The sequence below is a fragment of the Pleurodeles waltl genome, chromosome 3_1 (genome assembly GCF_031143425.1).
Source record: "Pleurodeles waltl isolate 20211129_DDA chromosome 3_1, aPleWal1.hap1.20221129, whole genome shotgun sequence".
In the NCBI taxonomy this organism is placed as follows: domain Eukaryota; kingdom Metazoa; phylum Chordata; class Amphibia; order Caudata; family Salamandridae; genus Pleurodeles; species Pleurodeles waltl.
The window spans coordinates 1,778,577,949-1,778,598,408 of record NC_090440.1 but is presented as its reverse complement, the minus strand read 5'-3'; the positions used below and the strand labels follow the sequence as shown (position 1 = coordinate 1,778,598,408).

The 20,460-nt window shown below is 44.7% G+C and overlaps 1 protein-coding gene across 2 annotated transcripts in view; it reads right to left on the bottom strand.

Annotated features, from left to right (window-relative positions):
- MAP3K13 (mitogen-activated protein kinase kinase kinase 13) overlaps positions 1–20,460 on the bottom strand; it is a 305,117-nt gene that overhangs the window by 73,138 nt on the left and 211,519 nt on the right. For both annotated transcript variants that reach the window (XM_069225803.1, XM_069225804.1), the window contains exons 6-8: positions 7,090–7,248; positions 4,802–4,910; positions 4,035–4,144 (exon numbers count right to left, since the gene is read on the bottom strand). In XM_069225803.1, the coding sequence (XP_069081904.1) occupies positions 4,035–4,144; positions 4,802–4,910; positions 7,090–7,248 (378 nt within the window). The remainder of the gene's footprint in view (positions 1–4,034; positions 4,145–4,801; positions 4,911–7,089; positions 7,249–20,460) is intronic.

Here is a 20,460-nt window from a genome sequence, read left to right as displayed (position 1 = left end):
TATAAAAAACGATCAAAGGAGAAAAAACATTAAAAATCCAATATAAACTCAAAATTTGGTTAAATTAAAACATACAGAAGCTATGCTGGTCGGAAACACTTCATCCTATCCCCTTTTTAAAACTGAGAAAAATGAAAAGCAACTGGTCTCATAGGCATACGGTCTAGCATTTAGAAATATTACACAGTCACTTTAAGGCTGCGACTGAACATCCACAACCCCTGCATGATGCACTGTGACAGTACATCTGTTGTTTTCTTCTAGCTCTGTGAAGAGGATCCCAGAACAAAGAGTTCTGCTCTCTACTAAATAAAGTGCTTTTTAGTGGTATATTTTATGCATCACTCAATGTTTTTTAAACATTGCAGGCGTTTGAAATCTTTTTTTCTGTCAGGTAAATTGTGTTTAAGCTTACTTTTTTGCCTTCTGCTTCTCTCATGTTGCCTATTCCTAGGCATTTCAATATTTTGCTTAGTTAGAATAAGGCTCTAAAAAAGTGAATATTAATCAAGATTCCCTGACATCAATAAAAGAGAAAGGGTTTGCATTCCTAAAGGTACAAGGAGCAAAAACTTTTTCAAAAATTGAATGCCTATTGAAAGTTAACTAAAACACAAAAATGACTTCTATCAAAAAGATCTTCCCAAATGGAGGCCCCTGTATGAATCCTGGATGGGGTTATTAGCAATATTCAAAATGAATATCTTCCCCACCCTTTTTTAAGCTATTTCAGACACTGCCAATTCTAATCTCTTTGGAGGAAAAGGACAGCTGCAGACTGCATTAGAAGAATGCATTTTGGCAGACACTAGAGCAAAAGGAATACAGAAAAACAATGACAACCCCCTTGTGTCTAAAGGACTGACGATCTCCTATTTCTGGAGGTGTTTTCGGGCAGCCCACCTAGGATTACTGCATACCCGCACGATGAGGGAAACGGATATAAAGTGAGTCCCCATGGATAGTGTTGTAGCTGGATCTATGCTGTGGAACCTCTTGTGGTTATTTAAGAGTATCTACGTCAGTGATATTACAAACCTGATGATGCCAACATGGGTTGTAGTGGTGACTCCGTTACACCTGACACCTTTCCATCCTACACAACAATTCACAAGAATCAAGGATTCACACCACAATGGGAGGGCAACTATTTCAGAGCTAGAGGGAAGCAGCCTGCAAGCTTTACATTCAAAGCAAAAAGGGGTATCAGAATAGTGAGCCGGACGAACTTCGTTACTAACAGTTGATTTCCAGGGTAATGCAACCACACATCAAGAAGACAGCACTTGGCTCATTGACACCGAGTCATTCATGATGCAGTGTTCCCTCAAATAAGGTTATAAAAAATATATATAAATTATTGAAAGGAGTAGAGAAAGGGCAGAGATAGTGTAACAGATATCTTGGAATAATGCATTTGACATGGTGATAGGTGAAAGTGAATGGAACAACCTATGAGGCGAATATTCCTGAATGCACAGAAATATCCTCCACAGAGAACAGTATTACAATCATACATGGTACCTAACCCCACAGATACTCTGGGCTATATATCCATGGATCACAGATAAATGCTGGAGTTATGGGATAGAAACAGGCACAGCAGCCCACAGCTGGTGTCAATGCTCTAAGTTAAAAGGTTTTTAGAACGAGATTTTGAGCCATATCAAAGAGATTCTGGGGTACCCTATACTAATGACACAAGACGTGGTTACACTAGGGCTGAGAGGTAAAAATATAAAGGCAATATCTAAAAGAGAAATTATTTTACTAAACTATCTCATGCTGGTCGCAAGGCAGGGAAAAGCAATACACTGGTAGAATACCAAAGTGTCAAAGCTACCTAAATGGTACCACAAGCTGTGGAATGTACTGGCCATGAAGAATATAGCCTATGACTGCCAAAGTAGATACAGAGAAAGTGGCCTACCCAATGAGTGAGCTAGAAATGCTGACAAATGCTAGGGAGGGGCCAGGGGAAGAAGGTATTGCTTTGGATATTATGTTTTTGTTTTGCTTTTGTTGTGTAATGCATGGAGTGAAATGGGTGAATTAGGCCACTTTTTATGTAATGTGCATTAAACGAATACTGAACTTCTGTGCCTAAAAGAGTTTATGGATGCTGTATGCACTTTAACGCAAACTAAACTAAAATAAAAGCTTTTTTGATGCTAAAGGACGAATAACCTAAACACAGGAGAAAAATTGAAGGAAAAGGGCTCCAAAACTCTCATTTACATAATTGCTGAAAACAATAGCTTCTGCTTTACAGTAAAAACAAAGTGATAGAAGTAATGTTTGAAATAATCTCAGCCACTGACAATTACTCAGGGTCGCCTTCTAGACCAAAGTTTTTCACCCACTGTGCCATACTAAACTGAGACTCGTCTTTTGCAAATCAGTCTTGGCCCTGCTTCAAGTGGCACAGGGTTGTGTGCTCACTATACCACTGGAACCAAGTTGCACCTCACTGAAGAGGCCTACCTATGATGAAACTGGACAGGAAAAAAGCCATTACATTGCCCACCCTACATAGCCTGGACTGTTTTATGTCCTTCCTTTGACGGCTGCTACTTTATCCGGCTGTCGGAGGAAGACCTCAGTCAACAGTCAAAGGGGGCTCAGCCACTGGAAATATTTTGGCAGACATAGTATTCAGTTACATTTCGGACAGACTCTGACAAACACAAAATCAGGCCCGTGTATAGTTTAACAATGGATTATCATGTATAGAACATTGCCGTGCTAATGTTTACATTCCTTTGATCAGATTAATTTTCTGAGTTATAATGAGATTAACAGGTTCACTGTAATGTTTTACAGGTCTGCTGTCAGCATGTCCGAATAGGTGTATCTGACGGGTGCAGGAAGTCGTAGAGAGGTAAATGCAGAGGTACGGCATACAACATGGCATGTTACCATTAGGAAAAAAGAGCCAGGGCCTCAATTCCGTCCAAACAACAGTGGATGTGACTCTGGATCCTGAAGTGAACTCACAATGCTTACAGTGATTTCTTGGGGAACTCTTCAACTCATTGCTCTCTTTTACTGGCTTTTGACATCTGCAAATATGCTGCTGTTATCAGAAACACTGATCACTAGTGGCTTGGCAGGACAGTGGGGAATGCATGTGCACAATGCAGTAATTACTTCATTGTATCACTGTTCAAAAACAGCACATTGCAATAAACATTTAATAATGTGGAAAGTACTTTGTGCCAGGAATTGTTGTTTCAATTTCTTGGTGAAAAAATATTTCTGGACATTAAAAGGTATATCTGACCGCAAAAACATAATGTGAGGCGCTTCCAATTACTTTTAAAATCTCAGCTTTATCTTTAACCTGTTCAAAAGCTTAGAAACATTAAATTATTTAAGCTTATGTTTAACTTTGCTTGTCAGCCAAAGAAAACAACATTTCCTTTTCAAACAAAATGCCGAGAATGGTCACATGTGATTACATGTGGCTGTCAGTATCTAAAGAAAACCCAAGACTGCATGAACATATCACCTCAAGCTTCATGTCCTTGCACTGATTGCCAAACACATTCAGAAATTGTGTTAGGGTCTTGCATACTGCATTCAAGGTCACGAAGAATGCTGGCCAGTCTACCTCAAATAATCTTGTTTGTGGTGTTCCAAGCAGTTCATGTCACAACACAACATTTTCAAGACTCGATCAACCTTCAACATATAAGAAAAATCTATACTGTAAAGACCATATTTTTTCAAATGTTGATAATTGACCTTGCAATACTAGTCACATAATCTGAGCTTTTCCTTACAAATTTTCAATAAATGTTTCATAACACACATTAATTAGTGCACCAATTCACCTTTTTGTATATATATGCTGTCCACCCTTCTTTTTTGTTTTAGAGCATTTATAAACGTTTTGGTGTTCATTTTAATTTAATCAACATGTACCCTCATAGAGCTGGAACGGCCCAGCCTTTGGCAACCTATTCCTAATTTAAACACACAGGTCTAATGTGGAATAGGAGAGAATGGTTTTAAAGAAATGGTTAAAGTACCTCAGCTCTTCTCTTCTGCGCTTGATCAGTTCTTCATCTAAACGATGTATGCAGGTGCCTTCACTCTTAATCTTTTCAAAGTGCTTTTTAACTTCTTCTCGCCATTCAGCCTTCGGCGAAAGTATTTAATATTTAAGTTGTTCAAACAGTTCATAGGACAGTATATACATATTGTACATGCAGATGTTGTAGGATAACTTCACCACCCCCCCACAGCCATGAATATTAATGTAGAACACACAATATCTGGACATAGTGGATTATCCAGAGAATGTATAGCAACAATAAACACATTTAATGGCACTTTGTGGCTTATAATATCACTATAATCAACGTTACTCAGGTTATGATTTGGCAACAAGGTAAATTCAGAGAAAGGATTTAAACTACCTTGTCAATATCTACACCAATTCCACGTTTTTCTTTCTGCAGTACTTTATAAAATGCTTTGAATTAACACCAAAGTCGACCGTGAACATGGGATTTGTAATTTAACTACTGATAACGTCCATGTTCACTTTCTAAAATCACCAGAATCTGTAACCACTGGTGAATGTGAGTAATTTGAGCATGGAATACTGATATGGGTGTAAATGGGACAGACAGAATAATGGTTTAGAGCACAGAAAGAATAATGGTTTACTTGTGTGACTTAACACAAGTCAAATGGATGGTTTCAAAGTAAAGTTTGATGGTCGAGTCTCAATTAGTTCTGAAGTCCTTAGATACACTTCTCTGATCAGAGTTCTTAAATAACACTTGTTTACCTGAGATTTGAAATATGTCTCCTGAGGTGTACCGAGCACATCAGCTGAGGCAATGTCAAGGTGCATGAGAATCTGTCTGAAAGATGGACGGTTCCGTGGTTTGCTCTGCCTACAAGAAACATGAACAGAAACCATTTTCCAGATTATTTTATGACTTTCAAAGCACAATCAAGTGCTGGGAAAAGTAAACGTGTAACAAACTGCAAAAATAATTAGCTTATTTTTATTGATGCTTTTACTAGTTTTTAAAAATGTAAACATGGTGTTTACAAACCCAAAAAAATACCAGCTATTAAACGTTTAGCTAAAGTCACTTTAGCCAATGAACAACAGTCATTATCTTATTATTAAACGTTTGTAAGCAATTTAATCTTCGTCTCTGTACCATTTTTTTTATATTATTTGAGGAAAAGATGTGAAGCATACATTTATATTACAGCAGAAAACGTGAAGTGTAAAAGGTTGTATTTTTGTTTACTTCACAATACAATATCATGCAATATTTTGTTTTGCTCTAAATCAGTCCTTGTCTTCCTTTTATTGTAATGTCTTGTTTGATTGAAAACAGATGAGAAAATGGAGGACATTCTCAAGAGGCGAAATAATGTCATGAGAATAGACTGGAGGGTTGCAAAATACAGGCCTATCCCTCTAATCATGCACAAGCAAGAGAGAGCAGCTCATAACCCCGGTTCGGCCCTCGGTACAACTGCACAGCACTTGCAGCACCTGTTCTCAAAGTTATAAAAGAAGCAATAGGATCAGAATGTAAAACAGCTTTGCGTCCCTGTTTCCTATCCCTTGCCCTTCTACTAACCTACAGCAGAACATAGGAGGCTGTTGAGTGGCTACATTTCGAATGAGAGGTCAACTTTTTGACGTGTTTAGTAGTCAGAGGATGCCTGAGGTTTCTGCCACCACCGCTGCAATTTTGGTGAAAGGAAATCTAAGCCTGCACTGGAGCTTAGCAAAGTTGTACGTTTCCTTCATCAGCGTACCTGGTAATGAAAGCAGTGCAGAGCAGGACTGGGCCACATTGGTGTTCCCCAGTATCCTGCTCTCATAGCAATACATCACAATACAGCAGACATATATGGCGGCAGTAGCTCAGCACGTCTGTGAATTCCAATTTTTCTGTGCTGTCACTACTGTGGCTAATCAAAACCTTGTCTAGTCAGATTGATTGCTGCCACGTGTATAGCAAAGAAATCATTCTTATTTAGTAGGGTGGGTGAAGAGTAAGGTAGTTGAAGGTGGTAAAGTCTGAAGTATTTGTAATAAATTCTTCTTTAGGGATGGAGCCATACTAGAGGTGAAAAAAGTGATAAGGCCCCGGGTATTACACGTTCTATTAAAGGGCTTACGTGAAGTGGGTAGATAGCAGCAGACACAAAATTACATTTTTTCTGAGTGAGTCAGATACAAATTTAACTTAACTGTCCTAGTATATGGCGCCTCAAAACACTTAGGGGGTCATTCTGACTTTGGCGGGCGGCGGAGGCCGCCCGCCAAAGTACCGCCGTCAGAATACCGCCGCGCGGTCAAAAGACCGCCGCGGTAATTCAGAGTTTCCCGCTGCGCGGGCGGACGACCGCCAGAAGGCCGCCCGCCCAGCGGGAAACCCCCTTCCACGAGGATGCCAGCTCCGAATGGAGCCGGCGGAGTGGAAAGGGTGCGACGGGTGCAGTTGCACCCGTCGCGATTTTCAGTGTCTGCTATGCAGACACTGAAAATCTTTGTGGGGCCCTGTTAGGGGCCCCCTGCAGTGCCCATGCCATTGGCATGGGCACTGCAGGGGCCCCCAGGGGCCCCACGACACCCGTTACCGCCAACCAGGTTCTGGCGGTCAAAACCGCCCGAACCAGGCTGGCGGTAAGGGGGTCGGAATCCCCATGGCGGCGCTGCCTGCAGCGCCACCATGGAGGATTCCTCAGGCCAGGGGAAAACCGGCGGGAAACCGCCGGTTTCCCTTTTCTGACCGCGGCTTTACCGCCGCGGTCAGAATTGGCCTGGATGCACCGCCAGCCTGTTGGCGGTGCATCCGCGGTCACCGGCCCTGGCGGTCCATGACCGCCAGGGTCTGAATGACCCCCTTAGTGGAAAACTCCCTCATTGTGGACGAAGAGCCATTCACAATTCTGTTCATAATAAAACTGGAGTTTTTTTTACAATGTACCCAACTCCGGGTTTTTGAAGAATTTTAAAATCCAGAACAGTAAGAATCAAAAGTATTTATTATGTCTTAATATGTTAACATTTCTGTGATTTTAGTTGTGTGGAAGTCTTACCATGTTTGTTTCATGAGTATTTTGAAGCCATCAGGGCAGGTAGATGGGACAGGTAGGTGCAGGCTATTACTACCTACTCCCCAGATAATGGCTGATGAGTCAACATCCTTGTAAGGAACTTCTCCTGTCAATAGTTCCCATAAAAGAACCCCAAAGGACCTGAAAGAGAAGTAAAAGTAGACACAAAAACAATTATTACTCTAAAAAGGATTGAGTGGATAAAATGAAGTGATGTTGAATTTTGACACTTAGAAAAGGGGGCTGAGAGAAAATATAATATCAAAAGACAATGGGTTCTTGGGTATTACCTACAGATAATATAGTAAATTGAGTTTAAAGATCAGGTCCCCCATTAGTATGCCCCAAACAATTTATGGTTGAATACTCATACACAGAGACCAAATTGAATCACAAACACAAGCTTTTTTTATACATTCACTTGCAGACATTCGGAATAAACTGCAAACAGCATGGTACCTAGTAGAAAAAGTGTTACAGCCAGAAAACAGTGACTGCAGTCCCAACTGGAAAATATCACACGTTTTTGAAAGACAGGCTAAGTTGGGAAAATTAGTCAACGTTTCAGCCCCAGTGGAACAATCCACGAGTCTTATCAGAGCAAAAACTGTGTGTCTGTAGCTTCTTTTCAAAGAAACAAGTAAAAAAGGGCCATGAGTGACAGAACAAAGAGATGAATGTTGTAAGTGGCCAAAAGTAAAGGTAGTGCTGACCAGTGCTTAATTTGTAAATAAAAAGGTACCGGTGCCCAAAGCCCTCATCTTAAACACGCCGCTGCTGCAATTAAATGTGCGAACACAGAATACTGAGGCAGCGTAATCCTGAAGCCATCTCGGGCCTCTTCAATCCATATAAAGCCACTCCTTGCCCCCTCAGCTCACTCTTGCAGCTTTCTACTTTCTCCCTTTGTGACGCTTTTTCGTTTTTCCCTTTGTCTGTCTTTCCCATATGTGTCTTTTGCTCGCAGCAAATGCTTGAGGGAGAAGATTAAGCCCCGGCCCGCAAAAATATGTGCCGGTGCTCAGCACCGGAAACAACAAGCACAAATTAAGCACTGGTGCTGACAGAACTGGAGGAGGAATGAGCAAGTGAGAAATATCTCAGGCAAGAGCCTCAAAGGTCTCTTGTTAATAATGGAATGCAGTCCAACATAGTTGGGGGCAATCATAGGAATAATATGTTCGATTGTTCAAACTATACTCCAAATGTGTGTCGATTTCCATGACATTAACATTCTGCTAGAAAAATGAAACACAACGAGGCAACGGAGCAGTCTTCCTTACCAGCAATTAACAACAAGTAGGTGGGGGCAGAGAGAAGTGGTAACGCTTATTTCGTGTATTTTCCACTTTCTGGTTCCACACTCAAAAGAGAGAGGGTAACTCTACTGGGTCTTGCCTGAGCGTTTGGAGGCACACCTCCCACGAAGTGAGTTAATCCCAAAAAGGAATGTTGCTTTTTTTCAACTTTTATAGTTAAATGTTGAGCTTGTTTGGGATTCAGGGGAGTGGGACAAGATACGTAGAGCAGTGTTGAAATATATTGAAAATATCTGGTATTTTCAGACATGCTAATGTGTGGCTAGAAACAGTAGCAACAACTTGTGTCTCTAACAGTAAGCTCAAAATACATAATAACTACGGTTAAAACCATACTTAAAATAATGTATCAAATGTTAAGGGCCTGAATTCACCAAATAAAAGTAGAGCAATGTTGAGGTTACTCCTGGGATATCACTCTGAAATTATGCATCGCCAAGAGACACACTTAACCTGATCTGATCAATGGAGAATGAAACATACACAATACCAAGATGCAAAATGTTCTTAGGCAACCACTAAAGACAAAGAGGTAGCTTTTCTACACAAAGAGGTCTCAATTTTTCTACAATCAATCTCAAAAAGATAAAGACCTTAAATTTTTTTTAAAGTAAAGGGTGAACTGCGGGAACTCATCGTTAAGTCTGGCAATGGTTTACTCACTCAGTGTGGGATGGTTACTTTTCTTTTGGATTTGCTACTAGACTTCTCTGAACTTGCTGAGGCCATTATTTTGACAGTGGATTTCAACCTGGGGTCGGATGGAGAGCTGGATAAATCAAACAATGGGAAGGGTGCCTCTAATGCTTTCTTGAAAAAGTGAAAGCTCTTCTCACCAAGCTGGGCTAGAGACATGCACAGAGAAAGCTTAATGACCTAGAGACAGACACTGCAAGCTCTTTTAACACATCCACAGACCTTATTCTAGCAAAGATTGTATTTTTATAAGCATCACCATTTAACAGCACTAACCACTGAACTTAACCTGAATATATGGAGAAAATGGTACTTACAGCCCTTGCTTCTTAGTGACCTGGTACTTAAAAAATAAAAAGAGGCACTCAAACTGTACTTGAAGCTCAATGAGGGTACAGATGTATTGCCCCAGGATGTGTGGGACTACTGAAAGGCAATGCTTAGGGCAAGATTCATTACCATAATGTCAGGAATTCTCAGCCGTCTCGGACTCTGTGTCTTAGAAATAAAAAAAGATTGGCTTGAAAATTTTAGGGTGGGCAGATTCTCTGAAGCAGAGATGTTTTAAGACTTTAAATGTAGAGCTTTATAGTGTGAACCATCCTTGTGCATTGTGCGCAATGAGGGTTTCATATATTATGAAAATCTTTTACAATTCAGGACAGAAGAGGCATCTGCATACTGATAGTCTTCTTGGGCTGGGGAGAGGGAGGGTCGTTCACACTTTACACGTGAATAGGCTGCGTCCTGCCCTCACCCAATGGACTCATTACCCCCTACTGATGTCTGGAGACAGAGAGGGCTGGGTTTAAAGGGTGTGGTGCTTCACTTGAAAGGGCTCCTTTGAAGTTACCCTCTGAGCAAAGACATTTTTGAGTATAAGTAGAGGGACTTTGCCCCCTGATTTTTGAGCACTTTTGAAACTGGGATCGAACCTCTGCCAGAGAACTGCTGGACTACATAAAGGGCTCATCTGTACTGCTCTTCTTTTGTTGTCCTGCTGCCTGGTGTCTGCTGGGTGGTCCTAAGGACTGCTTTTCTGTATTTTGCCCCACAGCTAACTGCCCTACTGACTGTGGGGGGCCCCCTAGATCCTGTGAGAATGCCAGGAAGAACCGTGATAGTAACCTACATGTGCTGCCCTGCCTACTTTGCCTTCACTGCAAGTGTTCTCCTGGGACTGGTTGGCCCAGAGAAGGCCATGAGACACTGAGTGTGGCCCCACCAGACCATCTTCTTTCATTGGCGTATTATGCTGGCGCTGGAAACGCTGTGTTTGGGGGCTCTACTTGAGCGCTTATGCACGCTCCAATTGTCCCCATACCAAACACATACCATACCTTTTTGTCGAGTTGAGCGCATGGATAGCGCTCTGCCCTCCATAGCCCCTGGGATGGGTAACAATGGTATCCCCTCCTCTGTTGAGAAGCTGGAGGGGAAAGAGGAATCCCGCGGCAGCTCCCATGGGCACCCGATGAGAGCGGGCGAGGTGCCCTCCATCAGTGCCCTTGGGGCACAATTAGGCACCAACTTGGGAATCACCGCCGCGACCCAGGCTGAAAGAAGAGGAGTCAGCCTGCGGCAGGAGGACTTTCCCAGATGGAGCCTCCTCACAACTAATGACAGTAGTGGTCCGGGAGGCCCTGGAGGGTGCCAGACTTGCTACAAGTGCAAGGCAGCATGTCGTAGAAGGCAGCGGATGCACCGGGCTGACGCCAGCAGCTGCTTTATGGCTTCCCCTCTGCGTGCAGGAAGAGGTTGATAAGTACCACATTTCCCCTAGTAGAGGAGCCCGCAACGGCCATGATGGCCTTTTTCTACTCTGGATGTGGGGGACCCCAAGAGGTCTCCCCATGCCCGTGGGAGGTGTGAACGCTTCCTCCATGTTTAGGCATATCGCACTAGGGGCATTTGTTTGGCACATAAGTGAGACAGGATGTCAACCTAGACGTAGGCCTGTTCTTGCTATGGAAAATTACTGCCCCTGAGTAAGAGAAGCACAGAAGCTCTTGCGTTTGAAGTGTGGGTTTTGCACTCACTGTATATTCATTAAAAGAATCGGAGATGCGGTATGGCCTTCGTGTAGAAGGCGTTGATGGTAATTAATGTATAACTGAGAGTTCACCATCCTGGGCTTTTACCCTCAGTGTTTCTGCTACATTTTTGTGCCTGATATAATACAATATATGCTGTAATGTGAATATTCTCAGGATCTGCCTACAGTGCGTTGGGAGGGTAATGTTTATGTCATGTGCTTGTTCCTTTTATTGGCCTTCATGATGATGTTTCATATGATGTGTGCCAGAGGGAAATGTTTTTTGGTGTTTACACTCATGATGATAATAGTTTGACAAATGCCTGGCTGACACAATATTCCTGATTCAGAACGTTTTGGTCTATGATGTTTGACAATACAGTTTATTTTTATGTAACTTGTGGTGAAGTCTCTTGTGTGGAGTATTTATTGTGTCACTAGTGTGTCTGTGTCGTGCAAACGCTTTAACCATGATCTCTGGGGATAACTGAGACTGTTCTGTACCAAGCTACCAGGGGTGAGCACAGATTATCTTTGGTGTGTAACTTACTCACTCTGACTAGAGTGGTGGTTTTTGCCTGGCTGAGGTGCATACCCAAGCCAACCAGAAACCCCATTTGTAACAGAGGTATCCAGGTCTGTGTACCAATTCAAATGAGACTTAAATGTGTTGGCTTGCCTGTCACCATTCAGGGCCACATAGACTCAGGATACAAGGCCACTCTGTGACTGGGTCCAGTAGGACTAGCACTGCATGGGACTCCACTGGTTCTCCAGATATCCAGTCCATGTACCACGGGCCGTGCAAGATTTGGCTGCATTCTCTAAGAATTGTCTCAGGCCCACCCCGAATATCCCGCCCGCCTCTGCCTGAGTGACAAAAGTACAGTTTAAATATGTCTCCCACAGTTCGGCGGTTTCCCTCAATTCAGAGTGTTACGTCCATGGAGTCTTTTATACGTAAAAAATGCTTGAGTCACCACAGTGGGAGCATCTTTGCATTAGGTGCATGTTTTAGTACATCTGTCACCGCCCTCTCCTAGGCTGAAGTCACTTGTGTCACTATAAATGGTGTGCTCTCCAGGACTCTACATCCCCCATTAGGAGTTTTAGGAGCTCAGCGAAAGGTACTGATCCTGCAAGTAGCGGTTTATTCCAAATGGTGTCGTCCTCAAACCAAAGAGCAACATATTGAAGTAATCCCGCAAAGTAATACATCTGGAGGTCTGGCAGCCCATGTCCTCCCTGCTGTTGGTCCAATTTCTGGGTCTCCAATTTTACTCTGCTGCGTTTGTCTGCCCAGACCAACACTAGGAGTCCACTGAGTTCCCGAAAACGACAGTGGTAGCTAACAAAAATAATTCTGCACTACATATAGGCATCTTGGTAATAAAATAATTTTGCCCAACGCCACTCGTACCATGACCGACAGCAGTAAGGTCTTCCAAAAATTCACAGAACCACACCCAACTGGCCCATTAGGCTACAACATGAACTGTAAAACAGAATCACGTATCACACCCACCCTATGTTCTACTTTATCTCCCAAGGACAAAAAACCTGTGTGACGGGTTCTTTATCCCGGGTTGAAGGGATATTGGATTAAGGCGACAGACGCGTGCTCAAGGGGTTAACTAATTTATTTCGGTTTTTGGGTCTAAGATGCACTTATCATTTTCTCACAATGTCAGGGTTGGTTTAGTCTCTCAATGAAAATAATAAAGTCCCCTTTTATTTTTATTCTCTCTTTCAGGGTTCGGATAAGGTTCCTGGTGTGGTCTGGTCCGGCTTTAAGAAGGTTCTGGTCTTCCCATATGTCAGCGGCCCAGGTTCCCCAGAATAAAGAAAAAAAGAAAATAGGTAAGAGGGGATTCAGTGAATATGTAGAGTTATTTAGGTTTAGTAGGGTGGTGGGGGATAGGTAGGAGTGCAGGGAGGTGAGGGGTTACTTTATACCGTGTCTTTCTCCCTGTCCCAGTGCGTTCGTGGAGCTCCCCTTTTATATCGGTAGCAGCTATTTAGAGTTGGGTTTCCGTGAGGTTAGAGGGTACAGTGTTTTCCCTTTAGACCGTCTCCCCTCCCTTATAGGACCTCAGCCCTTTCCACTTTGTTCCCCGTAATCCCAATAACCACCCGGCTCCCCACTCCCATTTGCGGCACGATCGTACCTCTGGTGGCCACGCCCCTCCAGGGACGCGGCCGGCTTCCTGGCGGTCTCCCGACTTCACTGGGTCAGGGGCGGGAGGCTCCCTGAGTATCTCTCCTCTTCCCGATCGCTCGTCTGCCTCGCGGGGACTCGCTTCATTGTGGTGTGCGTTTTGCCGTTCGCCTTCCTCCGTTGTTGCTCCGTGAGCGTTTCGCTCCCTCGCGTCTTCCGGGTCCTCAGCGGCGTCCTTTTTTCCAATTTCTCCTCTGGCGTACAGGACGTTCGACGTCATGACGTCCAGAGCTCCTCGGGTGCCCCCGGGGTATTCCTCGTCAGTTTCCGCATTTTCCTGAAAACCGGCGTCGGGAGACGTCCGGTTACAACCTGAGCCAAGTTCAGCTACTGCTGGCCCCTTCTTCAGGGAAGACACTATTGTTGTCCCTAGCACTCATGCCAGATCTTCTATACAACCTTGCACACTTTGACTCACTCATTCACTCTGGCCACCTCGCACACCATTCAGAGGTGCGAGGAACAAAATCACACCAGGGAAAGAGTATGGAGGGAGGAGTGTCTATTAACTGGTATATGTGCATTGTCCCACTTGCCATAGGAACCCTCGTTCAACCGACGTCCATTTCGCACCTGGCTGCATCCACTACATCATGAAATAAACATACTGTGGGAGCCTCGAAATACACACATATGTCACTTCATAAAACAGTGCTACATCTAGTGAGGCAATACCATCACAATTGTAATTTATAAAGGATATAAAGTCAATCAGGAAGTTCTCAGCCACTCCCTTCCATGCAGGAAACCAACAAAATGGCACTATCCAGCTACTGACTGTTCAGCATCAGATGGTCCAGACAGGCACCAGCTGACTCAGCAGATCTTACTGCTGCCCCCGGAGCCATGGCCTGCTCGTGCTCCTGTCTGCACTGCGCTATGTCCAGTGTGCCGTCTCGACAGACCACCACTCTAAACCCAGACCAACGTCTCCTTTTACTTCGCTTCCTGTTTCCTCCGGGCACCCCCCCCCCCCCCCCCCCCCCCAGTCCACTGGTGGCTTCTCTCAAATCCGCCCAACTCAATCCAGCCATCTCCCCGTATCTCCAACCAGTTCCATACGTCCTCTGATGTGGTGAAAAAATGTGTATGGGCCTCGTGTAGCAGTCTCAGTTTAGCTGGCTACATCAGCAGATATTGAGGACCCATGGCCCTTAGTTTCTATTTAACTCCAGTGAATGATTGCCTTTTTAGCTGCACAAACTTAGTGTAGTCCGGCAATATGCAGATTATGAGATTGTCCAAGGAGGGATCTCTCCCACTTGCCATTCCCTGTAGTATAGCATCACGGTCTCTATAATTCAGTATCGTGATGATGGTCCTATGGGTCCCACCAGGATGAGGAGGGGGTGCTAACGATCTATGTGCCCTTTCTACTACAAAAGTGGGGGACAAGCCAATGTCTGGGAGTTGCGCTCTAACCCACATCTCTAGGAACAGTTCGGGTCTGGATCCCTCGCTTTTTCCGGGAAGCCCACAAACCGCAGATTGCATCTGTAGGCTCTTCCTTCTGCATCTTCTCCCTGCAGTTCCAATTTCCTTGTTTGTGCTTCCAGCATCGACAGTGGCTTTTACGGCTTTCATTTCTACTTGCAATGTACTAACTTGTTCAGTTTTGATAGAGCATTCTGTCACTTTCCAGATGTCCGCACGTAGGAGGTTCATGTCATGAGCCATTGCATCAATTTTACTTTGAGCCACTGCACTGGAATCCTCGATGCTGCCAGGATTTGGGCACCAGTGGGACACTGTGGGGCCTGCAGGTCATCAGCCTCCGCCATCAACGGGGCTCCCGCTGCACCACGGGCTGCATACTGATCCACAGTGTTCTGCTGGGTTGTGCACAATTTCTTATTGTGAACCATCATATGGTCACAACAGTAAGGTTTCCCCACCTTCCTTTCTTCCAGGGGCTATACACCTTAAGCGATCTACGAGGCTCAGAGGTTGGAGAACTCAGTTACAAGAAGATGCTGTGCCAGTGGTGTGATGGGAGTGTCCCTGCAGCTTGTCTGGCTGTCCCTGGGATCAAAGAGTCCTCCAGGGGATAACCAAGTCCATAACGAGGTACCTTGCTGCTATCCACGCTTCAGGTCCTGTCACTCGCCCATGCCCTATGAGAAAGTATGCTGCGCCAACACTTTGCTAGCGATGTCCGTGTGGCCTGCCCGGGTGTCCCCAATGGTCGGGGAGTCCAACACTGTGCCAAAGCCTCAAGACCACTGATGCCACCATCAGGGGCTCTGCTGCTAACCTCGCAGTAAGCAGTGACTCTAGGTCTTCCCCCCACTGGAACGATGCTGCATCAGTGCTTTGCAGGTGATGTCCTTGTGGTCTGCCTGAGAGGCTGTAAGGGATGGGGAGTCCAATATTGTGCCGCTACTATGGGATCACTGAGGCTGCCACTAGGTCTTGTGTCATCATCTTTTGCACTAGGCCCAGCACTAAGACCATTCAGGGCATACCGTCGTCCCCTCTGCTCGCCGCTCCTCCATACAGGGCCTCAGGAAAATACGAGGAGGGGAATTCCCCCTGTCTCCGCCCCTTCCGTCAGGGCCCGCATGCACTGTTCCATTTTCCCTACCCAGAAGGGTATGGCCTGCTTCAAGCACCACACACTAGCCACTGCAGCCGCCTTCTGCTCTGTCTCTGACAGACCATCCAACAACATCAGGAGGCAAGGGGCGACCCTCACCCCCAATCATTGCTCCTCCGCTGAGGGTGGCGGGGGACGTGAGGGTGGACCACCAAGCCTAGCAGGGCCTACCTTCATATGCTGCCACTCAGTCCCGTGGCCAGCCCAGGCAGCCACAGCCATCACCACTAAGGCTCCTCACTCTATTTACGAGCTGGTGTCTGAGAGCCATCCAGGCTCAGTCCCTCTGGACTCCACGGCACACCGTGACCTCCAGACTACTTCTCTTAGAGGGCTCCCAGGTCATTTGGTCCAGTCCCTGCAGGCAGGCTCCCAAGCTCCCAGCCTTATTTTGCAGCAAGGGTGGCAATTAGGGCCCCAACAGGATCCGTTCTTAGTGCCCCAGCGCCGCAAGCTTCAGCACCACGCCGTCGGGCCTGGTAGCTCACTAGGGATGGGAAGATTTTGCAGGATATGTTTTGCGGGTCTGGAGCACTAGCAAAGTGTGTCTATTCTGCTACCTTGTTGACCAGGCCTCCCAGATACTCCTAATAAAGTTAGTAAAGCTAGGGGTGATAAACAAGAGTGCAGGAAAATGGGTGAGTAAAATGCTTTGGCAAAATGCATCACAAGGACCTACAACTGACACTCCCTGTTGCTACTCTCAGCCCGTAACCCTAACGTGGGGATGGATTTTCAGGGCACTATTCTGGTGACTGATGCACACAAGTGAAGAAAAAGTGACAGGAAGAATGCTTGCCATTTGGCTAACCACTGGCAATAACTCAAGGTAGCATTCCAACCCATCATTCTTTCGCCCACCAACTTCTATGTTCCTTGTCCCAGTGACTACTTATGAGGTGATTTCATGTCTTCCAAACAGGAAAAAGCTGCAGGACCAAGCTGAAAAATGCCACCCCATAAATAAATGGGGAAGGTTTCCTGGAGCAGAATTGTTTCCATACCATTTTGAAGGACTTCAAGCTGAGCAAGGATAAAATTTGGAAGTCAAGTTTGTTTCAAATTATATATCCTTGTACCTTGATGGACTTGTCTCTGAGGTTTCTTTGTTTGAACTTGCCACAGTGAGCCACTGTGGTCCTGCTTGATTTTGCTGGTAGAGAAAGGAAGGTGAAGGGTTTGTTATGAGGGTGAAAGTGCTTTAAACCCCCGCCCCCCAAAGGCTGGAAGGATTTGAGAATAAGGGATATGACTTCAACATAACTGTTAAACATTGCCAGACAACAGTGTAACACTAATGAGTTGAATGTTCTAAAGTTTTGGAATTTTTATGTGTAGTCTAGGGCATTGCTTATCTCTAATCTGTGCTCTTTGGCTTATGGTTTTTCTGAAGTCCTAATAGCATTTAAGGACAATCCAGAACAATATTCAAAAACTAAACCTGGTGTCTGATTACTTGAGTACTCCATAAAGAGTTGTAAAATGTCTGCATTGTTGGGTTTGAGGACAAAAGCACTTTGTTAAGTTTTGTATAGTGTGCCTATCACCCAGAGAAGTATTCTGGTACCTTATGAAAGACAGGGGCTGCCAAGACTGAGGCCCAACCGACTAGCCAGGTTTCAATTATTTTTTGTTTAATTCTATGCGGTGGAGAAGTGTGGCTCAATGGTTAGAGCGGCAGACCCTGATGCAGAATCTGGCCCGGGACCAGGGTTCAATTCCCGCCTAGGCGGGTCTTGGGCTCAATTTCCTCGGACCTGATAATTCTTGCATCAGTGCCTAATCTAATTCATGGGTCCCACTCTGTAACTCTGGGCAATAGCTTGCTTAATCTTCACAACGGCCCCAACAGCGCTGGGATGCCTGGCTTCACCTTGGAGGTTGCCCGGGAGTGGGCACCTCACAGGGAAAAGCCAGGAAGGGTTCCATAGCGGTATGCGTACAGCACCTTGAGACCCTAATGGGTGAGTAGTGCGCTATACAAGTACGAAGTTTATGCCAGACTTGGCAGCTCTGATGTGGAGGGGGTGGTTGTTCCTGGTTTTGGAACCAAATTTGAAAAAGGCATGGCCACTGGCCCTGACTCTTCGGATGTGGGTGAGCATGAGTTTGGCTGAGCAGAGGTGAGTGGTTGGTGTGTGGAAGTTGATGCAGCTGTTGAGGCATTCCCAGCCTTGCTTGTGTAGAGTTTTTTAATTGGGTGTGAAGCGATTGTAGAGGGTTGTTAGTGTGTGGGGAGCCAGTAGAGGCCTTTTTAGGAATTTGGGTATGTAAGTGTGGAAGATGTTTGAGAGCGAGTCTGGCTGCTTTGTTCTAATTGATCTGGAATCTACTCCAGCTGCACGGTGATACAGACATAGATTGCATTTCCGTAGTACAGTCGGCTGATGATCAAGGCTGAGGGGACAGTTCTTTGGCTGTTTAGAGAGAGGGATCTGAAAACTTACATGAGGCACTCAAGATATGAAAGCAGGAAAAGGCAACCGTGTTAATCTGTTGGTCATCGAGATTTGTTTGTCAATCATGATTCCTAGGTACCTGGCTTCATTCAACAGGTGTCAGTCCTAGTTTAGGGATCAACCAGGCTAAGGACCAGAACGAGGTGTCTTTTCCAAAGAGTACCACCTCTTTCTTAACAGAGTTAAGCTTCAAACAGTTGGTTTTCATCCAGTCTGCGACTTCGGCCATGTAGATGATGAATTTCTTCTGGGTATGGGAGGTTCTTCTGGAGAAGGAGAGGATCAGCTGGGTGTCATCTGTGTTTAAGTTGATGCTGAGTTTGTGATCTTGGATGATGTTGGTGAGCAGGACCATATAAATGTTGAAGAATGTGGGGCTGAGCAAAGAGCCATGGAAGACCCTGCAGATTAATTTGGAGGGAGAGGAGGAATACGGAGCCAAGCTAACTGGCACGGGACATCCTATGGGAAAAGATCTGATCCACTGAAGGGTGGGTCTGTGTATTCCAGTTTCATGGAGGTGGTCGATTAGAATCAGGTAGGAAACTGTGCTGAATGCGCCAGAGAGGTTGAGAAGGGTAAGTACTGCTCTGTCTTCATTATCCATGATTAGATTGATGTCATCAGAGGCAGTGATAATGGTGGTGCTGTGACTGGACCTGAATTCAGACTGAGAAAGATTCAGGACGTGGATGGCACTGAGATTATCAGCAAGTAGTTTGCTGACAAGTTTTTCTAGAACTTTTGCTGTGGAGGAGGGAGATGGGTTTTTAGTTCTCCATTGTCTTTGAGTCCCCTGAAGGTTGCATCCAGTGAAACTGATCTCTGGCGCAAAGTTGGCAGGAACTGGCAAGACCTCCACCTGATCATGTACGAAGCATGTATGATATTTGTATTTTTATGGAGGAGAGCGAAAGGGCTTCTAGATAACAGTGACATTTCAAATTTAGGGCTAGCTTTGTTAGGAATGCACTACAAGTGCACAGCCACTTGTTATGCTGTACGTTTCATGCACTGATGCATGATAGGTGCATGGTAACAGGCCAGAGTGTGTGTAGCACACAGATGTTCCAATGAATCACAGCTTTAGGTCATGCACTGAGGGTTATGGACTGATGTGTGGCACAAAGTTGTTTTATTAGTACATATGAGGCTAGGCTCTATGTTTGTCACTTTCTACTGGAAGACTTCTGCTACTGGGGTCTTCACTATGCTGACAACTTCTCGCATCTCCAAATTTCCCTAAGACTTCATTCTAACTATCCTAATTCTTTACTTATAACTCTGATTAAATGATTCTAGAATCATTTCATGTTTAGGAGAGAGAGCAGGAGTTTCTTTATGGAAAACTTATTTCCAATCCTCAGTTTCTGTACTTAAGTGGCTGTTGTCGCTCTGCATCTTAACCTATTGCGACAGAACCACCTGAGATACTTCATCTTGCCACTATAATCCTGTATCTTTTTAATATTTTATGACATGCGTATATATTGGATTGATTGGAAATAAAATTACTTAGCTTTAATCACCGATTCCTGGTCCTTAATGTTGTCCAAACGGGCTTCACTAAATTTGAATTATTACTGTTAAGTTCCTCTGAATCTCAGTCAGCCAAAAAAAGAGCCATCAGATGAGCGATTGTAAATCATGCTCCTGCGCACTCTCAGCTCCTTCCTAAGAAGACTGATGTAGTGAAGTACAAAACATAGGCCTTAAATGAAAAAAAAACTGCTGCTGCCATTTATTTTCTGCCACACATATATTTTGCCTGCTAAAAGTAGGCAGAATATGGGGGGTGAAAACAGACCTAGTAATGGGGAAAACCCACAGGAATTGGTGCCAAAGCACCAACTACAGAGGCCATTCTTCAGTTACGGGTTACAAACTCGCAATGGGTAAGTAATACCACAACCTGTAAGTAGCAATCCCACCAACACTGTCCTTAATAATGCTATGTTTCCATTTATAAAGTCCCAAATAGCAAAGTCTGGTTTCAAGTTACCCTTTGCTCTGTTCAATGAGCTTGACAT